General features: G+C 41.6%; 2 protein-coding genes across 3 annotated transcripts in view; one reads left to right on the top strand and one right to left on the bottom strand.

The window, feature by feature from the left end:
- Positions 1–22,689, top strand: part of Atg16 (Autophagy-related 16) — a 404,014-nt gene that overhangs the window by 168,666 nt on the left and 212,659 nt on the right. The gene's annotated exons all lie outside the window — the stretch shown is intronic.
- neo (ZP and PAN domain-containing protein neyo) overlaps positions 5,602–22,689 on the bottom strand; it is a 284,314-nt gene continuing 267,226 nt past the window's right edge. For both annotated transcript variants that reach the window (XM_018451276.1, XM_018451275.1), the window contains exons 5-7: positions 15,544–15,880; positions 13,162–13,827; positions 5,602–6,631 (exon numbers count right to left, since the gene is read on the bottom strand). In XM_018451276.1, the coding sequence (XP_018306778.1) occupies positions 6,065–6,631; positions 13,162–13,827; positions 15,544–15,880 (1,570 nt within the window). In that variant the 3' untranslated portion in view covers positions 5,602–6,064. The remainder of the gene's footprint in view (positions 6,632–13,161; positions 13,828–15,543; positions 15,881–22,689) is intronic.

The raw sequence follows: 22,689 nt of genomic DNA, 5'->3' as shown, positions 1-22,689 counted from the left end.
TCAACAGACATTTATTTTAGATAGCACGAAAATCGTATACTTTTATGCGTTACCATAAAATCGAATTATTCAGTTTATTACAATTTGCTTGATATGTTTAACAATAAAAAAAAAATCTGTCTATTAGTTATTTTCATCCTTGGTTTATAATTCTAAGACGATACATTTTAAAAGTACAGAATTTTAATGCAAAATTATTAGTCGCACAATGAAATATATTTTGCAAATCATTTTCTATAACTGAAGATATCTTACCGTTCCGCTCGCTTGTCATCGCAGCACATCGCATCATGATATATTGATCGATATGAACTTACCAGTTTATTTCCACTACCACTGAGATGGAGGAGCGTTCGTCCCCGATTTAGCATCTTGCGTGACGAGAGATTGATTGGATAATTTTCTCGAATGATTCGATCATGGAATTTGTCGAACTGGTTAGCTCGTAACTAACAATAACACTCGTTAAGAACTTTGCAATCTTCTTTACAATGGTCTCTTTCCGTACATACGTATGAAAATAATTTGCCAACGACAGAAGGATTATTATCGTCAACGCCGATCTTAACCGTACCGCCACAGGTAGTAACTACTTTCTCCTTGCTGTTCTTTTCTCCGTTTACGCGAGTCATTCCAAGGACTTTTCTTATGTAGAAGTATAGCTTTGGCTGGGATCCAACGTAGCCTTACAAACCGGGCGCAAGGAAAGTTACACGTGTCGTAAAGAACGAAGGAAAGAAAAACGACGTTTTTCGTTATAAAATGAGTTTATTTTCTCTGTACCATATATGCTATGTACAACGTGTGTGTTACGGTACTGACATATACGACGTTTGGCGAGAAAGATACGTCTTGATAATGTAGAAAAAAAAAATGGGAATTAATTAGAAACACGCACACATTACGTTTAACGTCAGCAGAGTGATTCGTTAAATTACATAGCAGTTTCAGTGCGTGGATGGTATGACGGGCGTATTATTAAAACGGTAGTGGGTATGTTGGTCGTGAATGGGAAAAAAATAGGCGTGATAGGGTACGAGTATTCTTGAAGGGCAATGTACGTTAACGTAAAAAATAAATAAGCGATTATATGCTGGTGCGCGGATATAACATAAGAACGCTCGCGATCGTCGGGTAAGTTCTGTACGTGACGTATGTATTCGCGATGAAAATGGTTTAATTTGGCGAGAGACCCGATGCGGCGCCATGCGGCAGCGGCCGATATGACGCGCTCGGCAGCAAGAAGGGAGGAGGCGAACGGCAGGGAGGCAGGAAAAGGAAGAAAAGGAAGAAGAATGGGTGCGAGGGGGCGGATAGAAAAGAACACGTACATAAGATAGAGAAAAGCAGAAATACACGCTTGTCATGGTACAGAACAGACTCGAGCTTCTCGAGCTTACGACGGAGCAGGCGCGCACCTCAGGCTCGAGGACAAGCACCAACATCTCTACAAACTCGTAGATACTCCTGGTAAGAGAAGTACAGGGTATAAACACAACCCTCATTAAGATGGACGATATGGGAGGGTAGCGAGGGGAAGGAACGGGGAGAAGGAGATGAAGAAGAAGCGAGTGAGTACTTGTACGCAGAAACGACGACGCCGGCCGCGTTGAATTGCTCGCGGCTACCCAAGTCGGCCGGCCGGGATTGCAGGATTGCGCAGTTGATATCATCGAGAGCGATCGTCCTCGAGCCCAATATTATCTTTCCTTCGCAATTGCCTTCCGCGGCCCCGATCCATAGCGCCGAGACCGCGGGGCGTGTTAACTTAATCTTAATTACGTTATTATATTGATGAAACATGATTGCTCCTTTTATTTTCATCGTATACGCTCTTTAAATGTAAAGACAATTAATTAATTAATGATTATCTTTATACTCCGCGTACTCGGCAGTTTCCATTGACTTAGCCTCAAACGTCAGCGACCGGGCACGACCGAGCGTGCCACGCATATCGGTTCGATCAAGTCGATGAAAAGTGCTCGCACATCGTTATCGTGTTACTCGAAATGCACGCTGTCTACGAGGTGGCGCGAGAAAATCTTACACATCTTCCCTATGAAAGTAGTGACTTAGGATCCGTTCCAACGAGTTCCCGCATTTTATAGTGTGGAGACAATTTCATCTCCTGTTATATTACCTTTTCGTATCTCTCTCTCTTTCTTCTTTTTCTCCCTTCGGAGACCGCTTCTCGCGGCGAAGCGAAGAAATGTCAGATTTTTCTTGCGCCACTCCATACGCCTATGTGATACATGTTGTATCGAAATTACATCGCTAAAGCGTTGCACGCAGCGATCACATACGTACGGCGAATGCTCCTTGCGCGAATTCTTGCGCACGTTTCAGCGTCATCGCACGCGCGCTCGCGCGCGCAACACCGTTCTCAATTGCGTTCGTACAAAATATCGTCGAACATGTATAAAATTGGCTCTACCCTCTCACCACAAGCAGATTGGATATACTACCGCAGCGTTAGCGAAAAATTCTTAAATGTAAATCCATAATTGAAGTGTTATCTTTGAAAGAAAGTAAAAAATGAGAAAGAAAATCATAAGTTTGTCATGCATTCGCGTTCACTTACTGTACGCGTAGGCACCTTCGTTGGCATGTTTATCATCGTACGTATACATATATTTATATATATTTATATCCATATTTATATATTTATATTTATTTGTATTTTATACTTCTATAAGCGGATCTATACGCGTAAGAAGCAGCGGTGAAGCGTGAAAAAGGAAGTTATATCGGCCAGGCCGCGATACGGATTGCTGGTCACTCTGTAATGCGAAGGTAATCGAATCGCGCTTCGGAAATATACATCGGAAAAATTGCGAGTTTCGCCGGCGTTTTCTGCATTTCAATTTTTACCTTGCGGGATCAATGCCGCTTGATTTAAGGGAGTGAAATTCCATTTAGTGTCGACAGGATCTCGGGGTACGGGCCAGTACCTAGCAATATCCACGGCAATTAGATCCAATAATTAAAGCGTACACTGGAATTCCGATGGACGTAACATACGCGCGCTCTGCCGCTATGTATTCTTTTTCGTTCGATGTCGGGCTATTGTTGTTGCGTTAGCGACCACTAGCCGTTAACAGTGAGTTACACGTGCAGCAAACGTAGGCCGATAGACGTGAAACATTCATGAATGGATATTGTCTTGTTCGTGCCGAAAAACTTTTCCAATTTAACCTCTCAAATTTACCTTGCATACGATTACCTCAATATAAAAATAGATCAAAGTATTGAAATATTGTTTTAGTAAAAATAAAATTTTGTCACGTCTCCGTAATTAGTAAGTACGCGTTTTTAGATATATAACTTTTTCGAATGCATGAATAAATTAGACGATTGTATAGTACCGTGAATATCTTCTTCTTCACGCGAAATCGGCAAATGTCAAACACCAGAACAATTCCAAGTTTGGTTAACTGGAATGCAAACACTTCAGAACGATTGGAGACTCCCATTTTGTCTCGCTCGTTCCTTTGTTTGTCTTAACGAGTGTATTTTAATTCTCAAGTTTCGCAATTAATCCGATCTCCCCATGAGTCTGTTTTGTGTGCTGTGGTGAAATCGATAAGACAGTGCTGGCACAGTTAACCGATTTGTATTTCTCGATGTTGTACTCTCTGATATCAATCTTTTTTCTCTATCTTCTTTCTCCTTGGTTCTTTAAAGTAAAATGAAATCTGAATCGCGTGTGCTATGTCTGGCGAAATATAGTCAATTCCAATTCTTATGCCAAACAGCATTCCGTTATAAAATACTATAAATTAAGATGTAGATTATTCATTTTTACTACACTCTCTCGCAATAGTTTATTGTATATATAAATTGTAAAATATTTTGATATCTTTTATTTGTAAAAATTGGCTTTTTGTTTCTTTCTGTTTCTTTGCTTGTCGTGCAATGTGAATTAGACAAACACCTTTTATTCATATAGAAAATATTATACAATGACTACTGTCAACTGGATTTTTCTGTGTTTGACATTATCGATGCGGCTTTGTCCTTTAGAATTTTTCTCAAGATGTCTGACGATAAAATTTCAAATCGACAGAGCGTAATATTTTATTGCTTACATAACCAGTACGAAAAAAGTTGTTTTTATCATATCAATCTTTTATTGTGATCGAATACGCCAATTCAGATTGATAAACTCACGTGTCGTAATGTAAATTAACCTGGCCGCTATGGGATGGCTAAGGATAAGGGACATGACTAAGATTACGTCGGAAGGGGGTCGAGGTTACGTGATTCTAGTATGGAGAGATAGCTATCCTCGATGTGATCCTGTATTACCTCTCTCTCTCTCCCTCCCTTTACTCTCGAAGCTAGATTCAACCCCATCAAGCGTTACCCCCGCAGCTTAGCTTAACCCGAGACGCCACAAGAGGCAATTAACCCTGCGCCAACCCCTTTGCGCACGTACCTTTTACCTCTTCACCGAGCTTACCGCGTTCTGGTCCTATGTTTCCCGTTCTGTCTCAATCCCTTCTCTCTCTTTCATCCCCGTATTTAGTCTGCCGCTCTAGCTCCTCGCCGCGCCGTAACATTGATATCCTACACGTCTGCATAATCATACACAATTCCCAATGCTAATTAGAGTCCATGCCGATAGCTTAGCTGTAGCGAATCTCGCGTCAATCTCCATCACCTACAGAGTTACAGCGTGCAGACGTGTCCCACATCGCGTCACGTCGCCTTGAGGAAAAAAAAAGGGACGGTAAAAGCAGCTTGTGAGAGCAGGGCAAAGCGAAGGGGAAAAGGGCACGGCGGTGGCTGCGGCGTGGCGATGCACGTGGGCGCAAGAAACCGACCGAACTCGCGCGCGAAATCGATTACTCTCTTCGCAGCTGAATTTTTGCAGTCGTTACATTATCAACTACTTACCGGCGGAAGTGGTGTGGTGAGACGACCACTTTTATCCCGGAACAAAGTAAGAAATCGATTTAGCCCAGGCGTGAAGCGTGTGATCCTCGGTATGCGTTTCTGATCAGATACGGATTAAGTGTTGACGCGATATTACGAGAGAACTCAACTCCCCCCCTTTTTTTCTATTTATCATCCCTTTCAGCTTCTAAAAACGTTTCCTTAGACGACGTCGATTTTCGTTGATAGTACGCACGCATGAAGGTTTCTTGGACATTGAACGTTACGCTAATTAAAGGTTGCCGGTACGGATCGTAATTGCAACCTTCTTCCACGAAATAAGCGGCCACCCGAGAGACAGAAAGACGAAATTGCTGATACGTACAATTCGTTGCGGCCTTGGCGAGAAATGTCGGAGACACTGATATTTGTGCCTTCAATAAACGACAGATGTAGCAAGTAATGAAGCGCAATTGTGCCTAATTATTCCGTTCAGTAATCCACTGGCATTATTAGCACGTGTGCATGCACGAGTGTATAATTAACTTTAACCGGTAAGATAAAGTCAGAAGCAACTTCAATTAAATGATACGGCGAAGTCGATCGGTTTCCTTACGTTGCCAGCTGCGAGGAAATAAAGTTTGGGATGAAAAAGAAGATACGTCTGTGATAATATCTACGGTAATGTGGATACAAGAACACATTCGCAGAGATGGGCAGTGATTTTTCTTTTTTTCTATTTCTGATCGTAGCGAACGAACGTCCCTCTATTCTGATGCGTTCAACTCCGCGATCTGCCCATCTAACCGAATCTAATTGGAATTAGTAGAACGCCTCTGCAAAGCTTCCACCCGACTACAAGGTAAGCATGGGTGGTAAAGGGCATGCTCTACTAAAAGCTACGTATATTGGCTGCAATCTCGCAATGCGGTACACTCGTAGAAGTTTGATATAGTACGAAGTAACGTCCATCCGAATTCCATAGAAAGATTCAAAGAGAGAGCCGCGTGAGAGTATTACTTTTGCTGATCGCTTCGAGAATCGTGATACGCGCACGATCCTCTTCGCGGCACGTACCGGTTTGAGAACTCACGTCCATGTGAAGTCAGCCAAAAATTCGTTAATAGCGATTTACGCAGGAAGACGAGATTGACGATATGCCGTGGGAGCTGATTAGAGAAGTCGTTCAGAAACGACGCGCGGAGTATCCGCCGTCGTACAATTTACAAAGACTGTCAGTGCGCCCGGGCATGGAATGCATCCCTGGTACGGAAACGGAGACCGATAGAGCCTCTTGGTGTTTCAGCATTTGTCGACGTCGTTGCCAGGTGAAGGTCCATGCCGCTATGATGGCAATCTGGGCGACGAGGAAGACGGTGCCGGCTACAATAGCCTCACCCAGATTGATGCACATTCCCATCGACGACGATATATCTTCACTCTCGACGAAGATGGTGTCCCTCGTCGCGGAGGTGACGTTCGGTAACTTACCATCGCGCTCGAAGCCAAACTTGTCCGTAATCTGGATGGATTGCACCAGGAGGAGGTCTTCGCGACTTTGGGTGCCAACAGCAGTGGAGCGACGACGGCGTCGACGTCTGCCGAAGGAGATCACCGACCGTAGTTCACCGGTCGTTTCCTCCTGATCGCACTGCACTGGTTCGCAAGTCGGCATGCATGGAGTGACCAGAGCGCGGAACTGCACCACTTCCGAACTCGGGAACTTGAAGGCGTCAAAGTGCGACAGCAGTATCTGTAAAATGAAAAGGATAAAAAAGGTGATAAGTCGCTTGAGAATTTCTAAGAACGGAAGAAGATTACTGACGAGAGCATCATAAGACATTCATTCGCGAGAGCTAATAAAAATGCTTTTTGATTTTATAAATCCGAAAAAATCAATTTAAGACAGCGACATAAGTTAATGCTTCGGATTAATTCAATTAGTTGGAACCTTTTCGTCGAGTTGAAAATTATTACAGCATTAAGAAGCGTACAAATTAAAAAAAAATGATATTCACGCATATAGTTTGTTTAGTTTAATAACAGCAAATTTATATAACAGCAAAATTATTTTAATTCAAAATAATTTTATTAATTCACACACACAGAATAACACTATGATGAAAATCATGCTCTTGTTTTAATAAAATTTTATTTGGTGCATTAATACTGTTGTTAAATCACGAGATTATTTTCAATTAAAATAATGTTATTGATACATCATTTTTTCAGTGTACTGCATAGATATATATAATATATGACACAATATTGGTTATATTGGTTTTTTTTTATAGTAATATTTATATAATTGTTTATCATTTTGAAATACAAATTATTTGATAAATATAACAAATACAAATAAAAGTATCGTAGATCATACGACATTGTGGTGAAATCACTTAAAATTGACTGGGCACGAAATGTGTAAACTAAATTTGATTTCATTGATTGCATTTACATGTAAGAATATAAGAATTTAATTTTCTATAAATTCAAAATTCGATACTCAGTAATGATAAGTAAATGAACGTCATGATCTTTGCTTTTAATTTTCGACACGGCGTGTAAATATATTTCAGCGAGGAGCAGGAAATTCGATACGTGGAATGTAATAAAACGAACTTCCTCGCGTACTCCATCGGTCCCTTTCGACGGATTGCAAGTCACGTAACCAATTGTTTCACGCCGTTACTTGTCGCTCGGATAATACATAAACACCTGTGCCGAATGGCTCCTCGGAACGCAACGATTTCGCCGTTCGGGGCTTTTGTCGAGTTCGCATACCGTTAGCAAACTACAGTGCCAATATTATGACATTTGCGGCGCGTCCTCGTCACCACTTCTCTTTCGTCGCTCTTTATTATCCCGGTAATTGTATAGAATTTCTGTAGTTTTTTTTTTTCATTGTTTCAGCAAGAAACAAATTAAAGTACCATCAGGCACCAGTGTTAACTGAGAATGGTGTGTTTGCGGCGGATTTCGAGACGACAGATTTATACTTGACGTTTTTCACAAAGTTAGGAACTACCTAACAATAGTAAATGTAATCAGCGCGAGGCAGCTGCGAAACGCGCGCGTATCTTGCTTTTTTTACATACTCGTAATTCATACGCGATGTCGGTGCCGTCGACTTAACTAAGCAGTGTCGCATTAATTCTGAAATTCCGACACGGGCGGTCGTTCGCTCATAGAATTCAGTGTGAATGCGGAATAATGGTAATCTTACCCATATGTCGCGCTCACATAAATTTTCAACTATATCCCAAAGTCAGGAACGCGCGCGGGCGCGGCAACGTGATTTTACTCGCGATCGCGACGTCGCACGAGCATGCGGTGACGCAAGAAAAAAAAACGCAGGGCTCTTACAGAAGAGGGATTACAGAATGCGGATGTCAGAGATCGCGTAACCCAACGGGCGTCGGTCGTCGCACGCAATATGCGTAAGAGATGATCACTTGAATCACCTGAAACTGGTTTTTCACGTCCCGCGGCAGCTGCGTCGAATTTTTTTGCTCTTTATTAGGTAAGGCCATATAACGGCAATTACACGGGATTATGACATGAAAAACAGCCCAAGTACCCGCTTTTACGCGCGCCATTAGAGTGCACCTATATCCATCCTGGCAAATGATGCGACCAAGCGCGTTGCTGTAATTCCTATTTTCTCGCGACAAGCGGGCCTATCCGTTAAAATCTTTTTTATTTGTCGACAATCTATCGTTATTATATCGCTCCGGAATTTTTTATTGCCACCTTGGCATACCACAGTGATCGGAATTGGTACAGGGAATTCAAGTTTTTCTCTTCCCCTTGCTCTTCTCCCTCTTTCTCTCTCATAGTTTCTTACGAAACGAACATATGATAATCACTCGTGTTCGCTCGTTAGACTCGTCGTCCGCAGAGTAATCTCGCGATCATCGTTTCACCGAGGAACATCGGCTGTAATATATTCATAGCTATGTCCGCGCACATGGCTCGTCATTGATTTCTCTTCATTCAGATCATTCGCTACATGCTCGCAGGGTCAAGTCTCGACGCGATCTTCCCGAAGCTGAACTTTTCTTGAAACTGAGAAAGGCCGGTATACGCAAGGTTAGCGCCATGCTCATGTGTACGTCGGAAACTGGTTTCTGCGGCGCATTACCAAGTTCATCGTATTTACACACCGAGCACGTATATTATCGGCGGGAAGTAAGACATTAAAATATGCTTCGTTCCACGTACAGCTTCATTTAGCCATTTCTTTGCCTGCGCGCGTCTAGTGGAACGAGCGGAACTTTATTAACCCAACGTCATCCCGCGCAGAAAGAGTAGCGGAAGGTCCATTCTCCGCGGGGGAAAAGCGAGAGCGATTGCATTCGAAGCGGATGGGAGAAGAAGCGTAAGCGGATCGAAGGAAGAAGAGAGGATGAAGAGGAAAGCCCGGGGACGGAGTTTAAGAGACAGAGAAAGAGAAATATAAAGAGAGGTACATAGAAGTACATAGAGGTACATGCCGGGAAAAGAAACACAGGCCGTATCCGCGGCATCTGGTACACGCCGACGATAAGTCTCCTTCAGCGGCAACGACGTCGGCGATGGGAAAGGACGGGAAAGAGGAGTCCGTCATAAATGTACCGCATCAGATCAGTCAGATCGTAAGGCTTGCCGCCCGCGCTTTTACGGCGTAGCTCAACCTGATCCCCCTTGTCTGCTTTATAAGTCGGCCGCGGGCTCTCCCCTATCCGCCTGGTTCATCCCTACGTATGTGGAGGGGTACATGCTCCCTTACGAGTTTACGTATACGGACGTGGTGGTTGAGAAATGTTTCCAATTTCATTCAAACCGGTTGTGAAATGGAAGAGAGCTTTCGTACCGTGGCCCGGTTACGTGACGGACATACCGGAAAGCCAAACTTTTGGCAAATTTCTGGTTAGACGAGGCGCAATGCTGTACCGTCACTGACATTGCCGCTTCGCTCGTTTCCGACGATCGTTTCTCTTTTTATCCTGATCCAAGATTAATAAAATCAACGGCGTTGTATACCGGTTGACTTTCGCGACGCGTTCGCTCGTTCACTTTACGATCGTCCATATTTATGTGACAGACAAACGTTTCTCATTATCAGAGGTGCTATTAATGGCGTGAATAAGCTCTCGCATGTGTAAAAGATGTGACATATACGGGATGTATATTTCATGCCAACGATATAAACATTCAGTAAGTTCATAATCGATAGATAGAGAACAATTCGCTTCACGAATACTTCGTTAAACAGATTTTATAAGCGTACTTTCAAGTTCACAAACATATCATTATATTTGCAAAAATAATTTTATTTGACAGACTAGACTTTACACTTTTTTTTCGGCATCTATTAAATATTCTCCAATGTATACATTCACTTGTCCCGAATTAATATTATCAGAGTATTAATTGATAGATAATTAATTACTGTAATCACAAATGTTTTTATCAATTACATCGCAAATGTTTTGATCAACTTGAAAAACGTAAGCACTATAGAGTTCCCGGTAATAATTAATTATTAATCGTTTATTAGCTTGTACCTACATCTACGGAAGAGAAAAGATTTCAGCCTCCTGAGATTAAGAAAGACAAAGAATGAACAGGCAACTTCCTGCTATCGGGTATATCTCGGGTCAAACGATGCCCCTTCGTTTACTGAGAATCAATGTTGCGAACGTTTATTACCATATCATAATGACGGTATACTGTCGCAAATGACGGAGATTATTGATAGCTGATAGCGTGGCATATATCAAAATTGTTGTCAGGCGTTTTATCATTCATGCCGATCGACAGGTAAATAAGGTGCATACGGATAATATACGGCGCGAACGATTGCGATGAAATCTTCTTGAAGTTACGTTACGACTTCTACAGATTAGAATTTACATACACCCCGCCGTGTGATTAAACGTGCGAGATGAGAATTAAATACAACGAGGAACTTTTCTTACTCTTGCCTGATCGACAAAATTCACCGAGAGATCGGCAACATTGAGATACCTATCTCTTCGTATCGAGCAGCGTTCGACAGGAAATGGGGTTAGCCCTTCGTGATCAGCCGCGGTCAGGAAACGAGATCAGCCAGCGCGGTGCGCACGTTCTAAACCGGAAAACGGCGCCACGACGCCTGATACAGGAATGACTGTGGGTGATATATCTTGATGCTCGGCATCTTACGTACGTACGTACCCGATATAAATTTACTCTTTGTTTCTACCACGACTGTTATTACTTTCTAATAAAGCGATATTGCGCCGTACCGCGGCCGTGCTCGCGCGAGCAAATGATGTGGAACGACGAGTTAACGAGGCCGTGCGCCTCTTATTGCTCCACCTTCGCTCCAGCACTCGTTTCTACCTGCCACTATCGTAACGATCCGTTTGTTTTACTCGTCGACACGTGAAGCATCAGCCACGCGGTCCACGACCGGGCATCAGCTGGTCAAATGTTGCGCGTCTCGAACACAATGTAGCCAAAGAAAGCTCTCCGTTCGCGATACTTCCGCGATATTCGCGGCCCCGATACGGAGAGAAAACATAATTGGAAAAGTCCAAGCCAGTTATATCGCCGGTTAGACTAGCATAAGAAAGACTGCTCGAATTATCGGGAAACATTTTTATAGGTATATTAATGCCCAGCTCGCAGAATCATATTTCTCGTTGCGGCGCGCGTCTGACGTTATATCATGCGAGTCATCGTACAAAATGTACGAGCGGTATATGTGTAATTGGTCTATCGAGGTCAATACGTGGCGATCGCCTACCTATTAACCGCGCAAGAATTATTGTACTTCCGCCCTAATGCGTTTTCGCTCTAGCTCACCCACGATACTTCACGCATCGCGCGAGAAAGAGTAGAGGATTAAACTATTTTTTCGCGATCTAATGGGATCGCAAAGTCAATTCCCATGTTACCTTATGCGGGAAACGCGGAAGTAATAATCGTGGCTCTACGAGCTCGGTCGTTTTGAACGCAACGGTGTTTCATTATTTAATGATCCGTCTTCATACATTTGAATGAAAGACGTTAGTTCTCAATCATATCAGCGAGTCTTATCTATATTTTTTCTTGTTTTATTATTTCATGCTACGAGGCAAACTGCGAGAATTTGTACGATAAGCGTGTTTAATTATTAAATTCATAAAAATCATATATAAAAACTTCAATGCAGGTGTGTCTGACAAATCACGAGTGAAAATCGAATTATTTAGAATGATGATCGAACGAATCTCGCTTTTAAGCTCTTGGCATCGGAGATAATCTTACGCTCCCTTATGTGGAACACACGGAAAGTAATGATCGTTGCCAGACCAATGCGCCCGCATGCCAGGCATGTCACGGCACGTCATTGCCAAGACGGCGGCGCATCATCGACGCGACCTATTACAGGCCGGGCAAATTGCTTCCCATCATAAAATCCGTTTGGGTGATTGATTAGCATGAAGTCAGATCAACCGGTTGACTCGTGTCTGCTTCCATCTCGCTCTTTTTCCCACCTAGTCACCCTATACCCGCGCGTATTTCGAGGCACGCGCGCGTTCCCACAAAATACACGTCAATAATCATTGATGTTAAAAGCATCCATCACCTCGATCATCTTGTCCTCCGAGTATCATGTTCAATCGCTAAATTTCGATCTCGAAGAATCGATATTTATCCATATTTTCTATTACTTTCAAGACAGCTACGCGTATATATACGGTTTTATATGTGATATTTTTTTTCTAAATGTTTCTAAATTATTTATTTTGTATCGAATTTGTTTACTTGGTTTACGACTGCAATGCACGAGATGATCGAACATCTTACATCGAGTGAAGATGTTTTGTTAGACTAATATAGATTAAGAGCAATGGCTTCCGCATACAAAGCATAAGCAGTAAGACGTAAGCAGTAATCAAATCAACACTTTCCTCATTTTTATTCACGTTATTGCCCTACGTTTTCTACTGTGATTGGTCGATTCGCTTATTACTTACGTCTTACTACTTACGTTTATTCTGTATGCCATAGCCCTAACACTTAACACAAATATTGGCTACATTAATTTCTCTGGAAATAATTTCCTATCACTGTAGTGACGGGAAATTATTATTAACGTAAAATTAGAAAGAAGATATATATTATAATTATTCGTGAGATAGAGGAACTTCCATTTGCATTACTTGTTAAATTTATCTTTTGATTTTCTACCGCTTATTTTTTTTTATGAGTTCAGTATTGAACAAGACTTTTATAAAAATGTAGAAATTATGTGATATTGGGACTTACCTTGCCAGTAGTAGCCGATTTGTAAAGTGGTCCCATGATGACATGATCAGTGGGGCAGCCATCCGAATCAATCAAAACAATTTCACTAGAGTCGACACCATCCATAGCGACTAGCTCGCGTACGAAGATTTCGTACGGACTGTGAGGATCGAGGATTTCGAATTTGAGTGCCAAAGGATCGCCAACTTCAGCCGATGGGATGGCCTCGTTTCCACTACGATCAGTAATCTTCATGGCGACGTTCGGCGAGTCGACGATCACTTCCTCCGACAGGGCAGGCGTGATGTCACCGTGTACGCCGAGATCGACTTCATTCGACACGGTCTTGTTAGTGAGGTCGTACTGGCAAGTCACAGCCAGTCCGAGATCGGAACTAGTGACAATGGTGTCGTGATGTTGAATGATCACGTCGTTCAAATACCGGCCGAGACCCTGCTGCCTTATGTTACACTCGAGATCGTCGTATGCCATGCGAAGTTCAAACTCGAGCGCACCCTTGATATCCTGTACGCACGAGTTAGGCGAGCCCTTCGCGTACACCTTACCGTAGAAGAGCTTACTGGTCTGAATTCTGGTCACCATATCGCCAGCGCGACAGTCGATGGTCACATTGTAACAGGAGCTCAATTCGTACGTGGCCGCTTCCGGTACATCGAGATACGGTTCCTGAAATTATCGTTTGTTTTCGGGCCGTTATTCATCGCTCCCTATCGTGTACTATTCGATGCATATCGCGCGTTAATGCGATTTGTCGCGGTATTAATTTAAAGGAATTATAGCGGATGGCAGTGATAAATTCCAAAATACGCAAAGCACGGATATTTCGCAATTAAACTTCGTGAAGCTACCCCGCGATTTATTGATCAATCTTCTATTTTGCTCGCTTCATCATGGTCGGGAGATTTTGATAGCTTGTATCGAGCTTACACAAAAACTTGCAGAGAATTTATTACGAGAATCGAACAACGAACGGAAAGTGTACATCGAAAATTCCACTACAACATACTGCACATTGGATCTTTAGTGATATAGTTCGCATAACAATTATATTATATTCGGCAACACGTACACCTAGAATAAAAGCGTGTGAAATTCGTAATTTATACAAAAAAACCGTCACAGCTTTTGTTAAATAAAATTTTTCCGTCTATCTAAAAAGAAGTAGATTGTTGCGCATTTTATTGAATTGATTTTCATTTTCTCTGCAATATTACATGAAATATAATATATAATTTTATTTACCGAAATAATTAACCATGTTCTTTATTCTCCACATCTAAAGCGTCACGTTCCAATTTATTTGATACCAATACATTAAAAACCAATAATTATCAATGATATATACATATGACATATACGCGTACATTTTCATTTATACCAAGAATGATAATCCGCTCTGATTCACGCATTTGTCACTTTCAAAGAATTATTTGAAATCCCTTTATATGGCGGTATTTATCGCTTCTCGTTCGAGGCTCGATGGTCCTCTTCGATGAACAAATTAATCGCGAATATTACGCTGATAAATACTCTTGACGTTTCGCGCTATCTCCACAGTTAATAATTTGTATATTTGTGGAGATGCCGCTGATGTGCTTGCGTAACCACCCATGGAGCCCGTCACGGATCCCACGCACACGATTATCTTCCCATTATACGTATTATTTGCTCATCTCCGAGTGAATGATCGTGCATGAAACCCGTATGGTCATCCATACTGTGACGTCGAAATGATATTCCGATTCGCTTAACGCTGTTCAAATATTCCACTACAATAATTATTCGTACGAAGAATTGTTTAATGTTCTGGTATTAGTATTTGTCACCGTATTTGTAGTGGAATGTAAAAAGGCGTAGATAATCGGATACCCGACGAATTGGTGGTCGCTAAATTTTTCTTTTGATTTTCCCTCGGGATACCGAGTGTGATTCACATTCGGCTGAACTCGAGTGTTACCCGGAAGTTCGATAGGGAAAGCGTCTGCAATGGAAACTCGATTTTCCACGAATGCGCCCTCGGCGGATTGTTCAACCTGGTTTGCATGTGTGCGACGTAATCGTATTTATAGAAAATCCCCACTGGCCCTTTCAAGAATCCGCACTGCGATGCGGTGAGCAAAACGACACGATGGTCGCAAAGCTACACGGGACTCTATTTTAAACACTCCCGATGAATTAAACTGCATACGGCAAGCTCAGCAAATAAATTGGGACACGAGTATAGCAACTCCATTTCTCGCATAGCAACAATCTCAATTGCTTCGCGAAATTTAATTCGTAAAAGTTTTCATCATAAACTTAATTTGCAATTTCATTCGCGATTGCGATATTATTCGCGTGACATTAAAAATGAGAATTTTTATTCGCTCGAATTTTTCTCACCTGAATGTCAGAGAGAGTGGCACGAGAATGATGACTGAGACGGCAGACCATGTCACCAGTGTCACCGTAATCATAAGAGTGACAACGGAACGGCGAATTCAGGCACAATTCGCGGCATTCATCGGATGTACTGACATCTTGGTAGACGGAGTCCACGGTCTTTAATATACGGCCAGTCAGTTTCTTAAATTCGCAAAGTTTCACTGGCTCTTCCACGCAATGGTTTTCCAAATAATCCACACCCTTCGCTGCCTGGAAGGCGTTCGAGCCCGCAACCGTCAGCCTGTCCATATCCGAAAGTTCACACTGCTTGGTAGCATTGATATAATTAGCGGATCTGAAATTCAAATAAAAAAAATTTCATAAACGACTTATATAGCTTATCATCAATTAGTTTCTTATCTGCGACGATTTCAAATGCAATTTGTATTACAAGGAACTAATAATTACATTACATTATTTCGACGTAATTAAGTGTCTTCAGGTATAAACTATCCTCATAAATATGATATGTGTATATTGCCTACAGCCATTAAAGCTTAATGTTAAACGCACGACGTCCGGAAGATTAAAATAGCGAAGAGGAAAATATAGTCTCTCATCTCGTGTTAAAAACATACGAGAAGGACGCACGTGCTATCGGTTGTCCCTCGGTCATCATCTCGCGCTGATCCCGGAAAGCAAGTTATAAAGGAAACATCCATGCACGAACGAATCTGAGTCACGGATTTTGTTCCTAGCGGAGACACGCGGCTACACAAAATCCGCGTCCGCCAGAATAATTGCTTCCTGCAGCGTTTTACTGCATCGTAATAATGCGTGGTTAATAATACTAAACGGAGCTGAGCGAGGATTACAATTAAGAAAACGTTAATTTACTAATGCTAACCCTTGAGAGGGAGTGTCATATTCTCGGTCCATTCTCATTTCTCTCTTCTACGCCTACTGCATGCTGCACTGGGGATATCGAATGCCCGGCGTGTCGAAACGGAAGATACGGAAGATAATAACTCTCCCAACGTTTTATGAAATTTTATCTTAATGCTGCACACGATCTAACGGCTTCAATAGCAGCCCCCGACAAATCGTACGTCTACTCATCCATAATTATGGACATCTGGATGATGGAGTGACGTTTACATTAACGTTTTCAAGCGCTATATAAACGGTACGCGATACATTCACGTCCATGATCGATTGGCACTTGAATCTGTGAAATTCCTATTTAATTGAATTACACGAATTGGTTAACGTTTTCTAATAATTTATCTTGAGTAGACTACACTCTGTGGCAGTGATTCTTGAAACGTAAAAGTTCATGTCCAAAAGAAACGCGTTTGCGAATAAATTCTTTCGCTGAATAACATGGACTTATTTATCAGCATTGAAAATCGATAGAAGTTTCGGACATTTGATAGAAGATCTAAATCATGAAATGGCAGAATTACATTCGTGGTCAAAAATATTTATCTCGAACCTGCATTGCGTATGTATGCACTGATAACAGACACCATACAATATTGTCCTGTAAATATTTGTTTTCGACTTCGTAGATATCAGTAGAAACTGATACTATTTTATTGCCTACGGTACGCAGAGTTCAGTCAACAGAATATTTTATCATATATTTTTATTGATTTTTTTTCTCTCTATATTCATCATATCACGATTTTTCTTGTGTTCACAGTAGTCAGTACAGTAGTCGGTCGTAATAACGGGACATTTCATACGGATGGTTGATTTATGACTTATGACTTTAAGAACGCAACGTCTTACGCGTACCTAACGTAACTTAATATTAGCCTAACTGTTATAAAATACGACTCTGTGCTTGTCATGTAATGTCCAGAAGTTAAATCATAAAGAATTATACAATGATTGGAATAAGCCTAAGCTTGTAATTTAATTTTAATGAAATAAGCCATTACTTTTTCGAATAAGAAGTCTCGAATCTCATGACTAATTACATTCCTGTATTCCTAAACCTATAATTTTACAAATCGACGGAGTAGCGTGAAGATATAAGGTAAAGACGCGTATTTAACGTAGCGTGCATTATAACATATGCGGTCGCATTCTTGCCGGAACCGCAATTTTCTTCGTTCATTCGCGTCTGCTCGACGTAACATGTACGAACGAGTGTTCGACATACTTTTAAAACGAGAATCCAGATAAAATTGGGGCTCTGATCTCTCTTTTGTATCTGGCTGCTCTATAATCCAGGATTAGATATTCCCCCCGTGCAACATTCTCCAGATAATCCGAGACAGTTTCCGACTTGGGCGAGACATCGAAGTCATTATCATCCTTTTCTCCTTTTGGAAGAAAGGACTGGAAAAACTAAACGGGGACGAAAAAGCAGTCAAGAGTTTCCGTCGATGTGCTCAGGTGCACGACCGGTATCATCATCGAACCGAAGTTTGTCCACTGCCATCTGGACTAGCATAGAGAGAGGGCGAAAACTGTTCCCGCAGGTTCCGGGCGCCGTTAGAGAAAGAGAGAAAGAGAAGGGGGAGAGGAGAGAGAGAGAGAGAGAGAGAGAGATCACCAAATTTATTCCACGTCGCTCCATCGATTTCGGATTATATTGCCTTAAGACCTGAATAATATTCATGGGTACTACGTTATGATTTCAATATTCCCCGAGGGTTCCGCCGGGCGGAGACGAAGTCGAAAAATCACCGCGGCCTTATGCGGTCGGGCGCGATAAACCCCGAGGCTCGGCCGAGAATATAATCGAATCGGCGGTGCCTGTCTGCAGCTTCTCCGATTATCACAATGTGTCCTTCATCTTTACGTATTCCGTCCCTCCGCGTACCTTCGCCATATTGCGAATCCGACCACCATCGAATATGAGCGTTGCGCGCCTCAATACCGCGACAATACACAATGGAAATCGGCGATGCGAAATGAATGGGTCACGAAAAAAATGCGTTAGCTAGCTTTGTTTCACGGCGCTGGTGCATCAAATATATGTATATGTGGATGAATGTTTGCTCGTTAAATCAACAAGTTTCGGTTCAATTGTTCGTGATTCAAACGTAATAATTGTCCGATGGCGCACACCCCTTTCCATCCTTCGTCACCTCGCAATACGTCGTTTATTATTCATTTTATATGCAAATTCATACAATCACTTTTATTGCAAAATTATTTTTAATCCATTCACTGATTGCACCTCGTTGATTATATACGTGCTCCAAAAGATTTCTCGTCTGCTCTCTGCTGATGAAGATATCGAATCACGCTACGTTGGAAACAGCGTCTCATTATCGTTGACGCGCAAAAACTATTAAGAAAGGCTCGCTTCAAAGCTCATTGCCGCAATGGTGTAAGAAAGGTCGCAGTGAGTTGGAAATATACTAGATATTATAAAAACAACGTTGAAATCGTAGCTAACGAGTTGCAGTAAGTTGTAACGAACACGGTAGTGTCGCTAACGATGATGGAGTATGCCAATCATTCTTGCAAAACTAAAAGCCACAATATACCACGCAGTTTTTCAAGTGTATTTTGTAAAGTTTATCTTGTGCTATTAATTAAAGAAGTTATTATGATAAAGGAAACGATAATTACTTAGAATCCCGATATAATTATGCAATCCAATAATTATTTTGAATTGTTCAAACATAAAAATAATTGCGATGAAAGATTTAAATTTTTATGAGATTTTTATATCATTTTGCAATGAATATGTTATACTGCGAAATATGTCTGTCCGTTTTGCGGACAGGTGACATTACAACGATCATATTACGTTACATTTATATAGAGCAACAAAATTTATTGCCCGCAATGAATAATGTACCATAGAATGTAGAGAGAGAGAGAGAGGGGGAGAGGGAGGAGAGAGAGAGAGAGGTAGGGGAGGGAGGAGAGAGAGAGAGAGAGAGAAAATTACATATTAAAGCCAATTCACTTTTTCCTTGTGGATTAGGAAGAAAGTAAAAGCAAGTTATGCTATTTGTGAAAATTTGTTCATGGAGTATCTCGGTTTACTACGCATCGATTTCACAATTTGATGGAGGATACTTTTAGAGTGGCTATACTTATGATGTAGCCAAGGAGGAACCTTCTCGTTTCGTAAAACATCTTGCTCGCCGTATATCGTCAAGCTAACTTCTTGGGTGGCATTATCGTCGAGAGCCCTCTACTTAAAGAGAAACACGAGGAGATACGGCCACTAAAGTCTGGACCCCTCAAAGTTTAGTTCGGATAGGCGAGCCGGTATCTTCAGTGGTAAATAATTAATGGACAAAAGGGTAAAAGCACGTTATCATGGCACGATCTCATCGCATCTATCGTTTGTCTGGCCAATTTAAGGTTGATTTTTCTTGGCGAGAAATTCAATTAAACCTTTCCTCACCATTTCTGTATTAAATTATTATATTTCTATACACTGACTTTGAGATTAAAATATTCAGTCGAAATTAAATGAAGATGTTACTTATGATTTAATTCACGAAGGAACTTCTAATAATTTCTGAATAAAAAAAAACAATTGGTGCTTGAAAATTTTTGTTAAAAGAAAGAAATCTTCTTAGGCGAGAATGTATTATAAGGAACCTATAGTATTCGACATGCCTTTCTCTGTTTCATGACTGGAATTTCCTGTTACCTGCGACAGAGCAAGCCGGCTGAAGATTTGGCATCGCGGCATGAGACAAGGAAAGATACGAGAGTAAGCTGAAAGTCTATTGCGCAACGATAAAGCCTTTTCTGATTTTCTTTCCTCGATTCAGGACAAAAGATATCCAACGCTCGTCTCGTACAACTTAGAGTAAACCTCGAGGGAAATTTTAACCTTCCAGGCAGATGTTAAATGCGAAGTTAACTGCGACGGGACGACATTCCGTCCGTCTCTTTTCTCTTCGACTCGCTTTCTTTTTCCTATCCCTGACACTCTCTCCTGTCTCCGTTGTCGCTCTATCGTAATTCTCTTTCCGCACTTCCACGCCGTACTATTCTGAACAAATGGTGAGACAAAAAAAGACAGGTCGGATCAAGCCAGTACGAAAGAGGCGAAGACGAAAAGGGTGAGCGCGGCGTCATTGGTGATGGTGGAAAAGAATTACAAGCGATTCACCCCACTGCATTTCGATGAATCTCAAATTATTCTTCGTCCGCGCGTCTGTCGTGGGGACCGCAGTTGCGAAGATAACCGAAGAGGGAATCCCTGAAGAGAAAGAGAGGGGAGACAGTACATATGTATCCCCTACATTGAAAGACGTCAATCGTAAAAACAATTTCTGCCTTTTGCGAGATGAGTCGAAGCTTTTCGCCCGACCGATACGAGTGCAAATGCTGTTTTTTTTAACTCATCGACTGACAGAGAACTACGCTGAAGGTATTTTGATTGCATCGTTAATGTCGATCTACTGGACAAAAAGTTAAATTTTTTGTCGTCATTTTTTGTCCAATCTTGAATTATAAGATTTCTATTTTTCACGAAATAAAACATCAGTATAACAAAATAAAATAATTTTGTGCCGAAATAAAATTTTAACATATATTATAACAGGGTGTAAACAAGTTTTATTTTGTTTCAGATTTCCAGTAAAATCGTAATTTAAAGAATAAATATTAAAAACAAAGCTTGCAAACATATTGAAAAAATCAAATTAAATGAAAGAAGTTCTATAATATCCTACACATAGCGATGCTTCGGACTGGGCTGTAAAACTTAAATCGATTTAGTGACCGTGGTCGGCGGTAATGGGTAAACGAGGAAGCTGCACAAAATCCGTCGGCGAAATATGCAATGTTCGATAACGAAATGTATTATACGCGGCATTTGGGCGTGTCGTGTCGCGTATGACGTACACGAAGTATTAGCGGCTAGTAAAAAACCAAGCTAATTTGCATTACTCTTTTGTGACTGCTCGTTCTGCCCTGGCCCGTTGACCCGCAACGCCGGGTAATCCCACCAGACTCGGATAAGCGACGATATTAATGATCGTTGCGTAAAAACCGTCGCGGCAATTCATGCACGCTTCGTGCACGCTGTCGCGGCAGGGTCATATCTGGCAACATTATTTAGCCTCGTACTCTCGGAACGAACTAATCAGCTTTATATTGTGTATACGAAACATTGGAGGGAAATCCTGTGTATTATTCATAAACATACATCAACGAGATACTCGCGTACATGGCGGCGTTTTATAACGCAAATTGTATGTGCGATCGAGCAAGGAATCTCGCGGAGAATATTTTTTGACAGCTGTTCGTTTAATAGAACAATAATATGTCAGAACAATAATAACACGTAAAAATCCTTATGATGTAAATTACACGCACCACAAAGTTTTATTCAAACATTTACGAAGTGATATTTATATCTAATGAATTTTTACGTTTAATTACCTCGCAATTACTTTGATCTAGATTATTGAATGATTAATGCAGTTATTACACCATTAATAATAACATTTATCCATTGAGAGGAAGAGGGAGAGAGAGAGGGGGGGGGAGGGGGAGAGGAAGAGAGAGCTTCGTAATACCTTGATTGCGATGTAAATTACCAGTGAATGCGATTTTCATAATGCCAAATGCTAATGACCGCACATAATTCTATACGATTTCCACGTGGAAATCGCCTATGTTTACCATATTTCATTTCATTTATCGTATAGTGAGAAAATGTTTAAACAGATTTATTCATCCTTCATGATTAAAATTAGAGCGAGACACTGATGTCTGTCTAACGAAAGATAAGAGCTTAATGCGACGAAGGGACAGGGGAAAAGCAAGTGGACAGATAGGTAACTACTGTAAGAGGGTGAGAGGATTTCGGCAAGCATTTAGGTAGTTGCCGAGGCGAATCTCGGTCTGCCACCCTGTACCTCCGTTTACTATCACTTGGAGATATACGTCGCCTACGCAATCCCGTGATGCATTGCACGTTCAGCCGCGACTGCAAGGCGAGACGTCCTCTCCACAATACGAAATTCTCTCTCTCTCTCTCTCTCTCTCTCTCGTCGCTGTTCCTCGTCTTCACCCTTATGATCGCCTCTCTCCATTCACCATCCGGGTTCCCTCCGGCCTCTCGCTTTCTCGACAAATGGCCACAATTACGTACATGTGCCAATACATAACCCACACTGCCAGCCATGCCTCCCCCACCAGCCCTTCTTCGACAAAGTGCAC

The sequence above is a fragment of the Mycetomoellerius zeteki genome, unplaced genomic scaffold (genome assembly GCF_001594055.1).
Source record: "Mycetomoellerius zeteki isolate Tzet28-1 unplaced genomic scaffold, Tzet1.0 scaffold31, whole genome shotgun sequence".
NCBI lineage: Eukaryota > Metazoa > Arthropoda > Insecta > Hymenoptera > Formicidae > Mycetomoellerius > Mycetomoellerius zeteki.
This window is presented reverse-complemented; position numbering and strand designations above follow the sequence as displayed.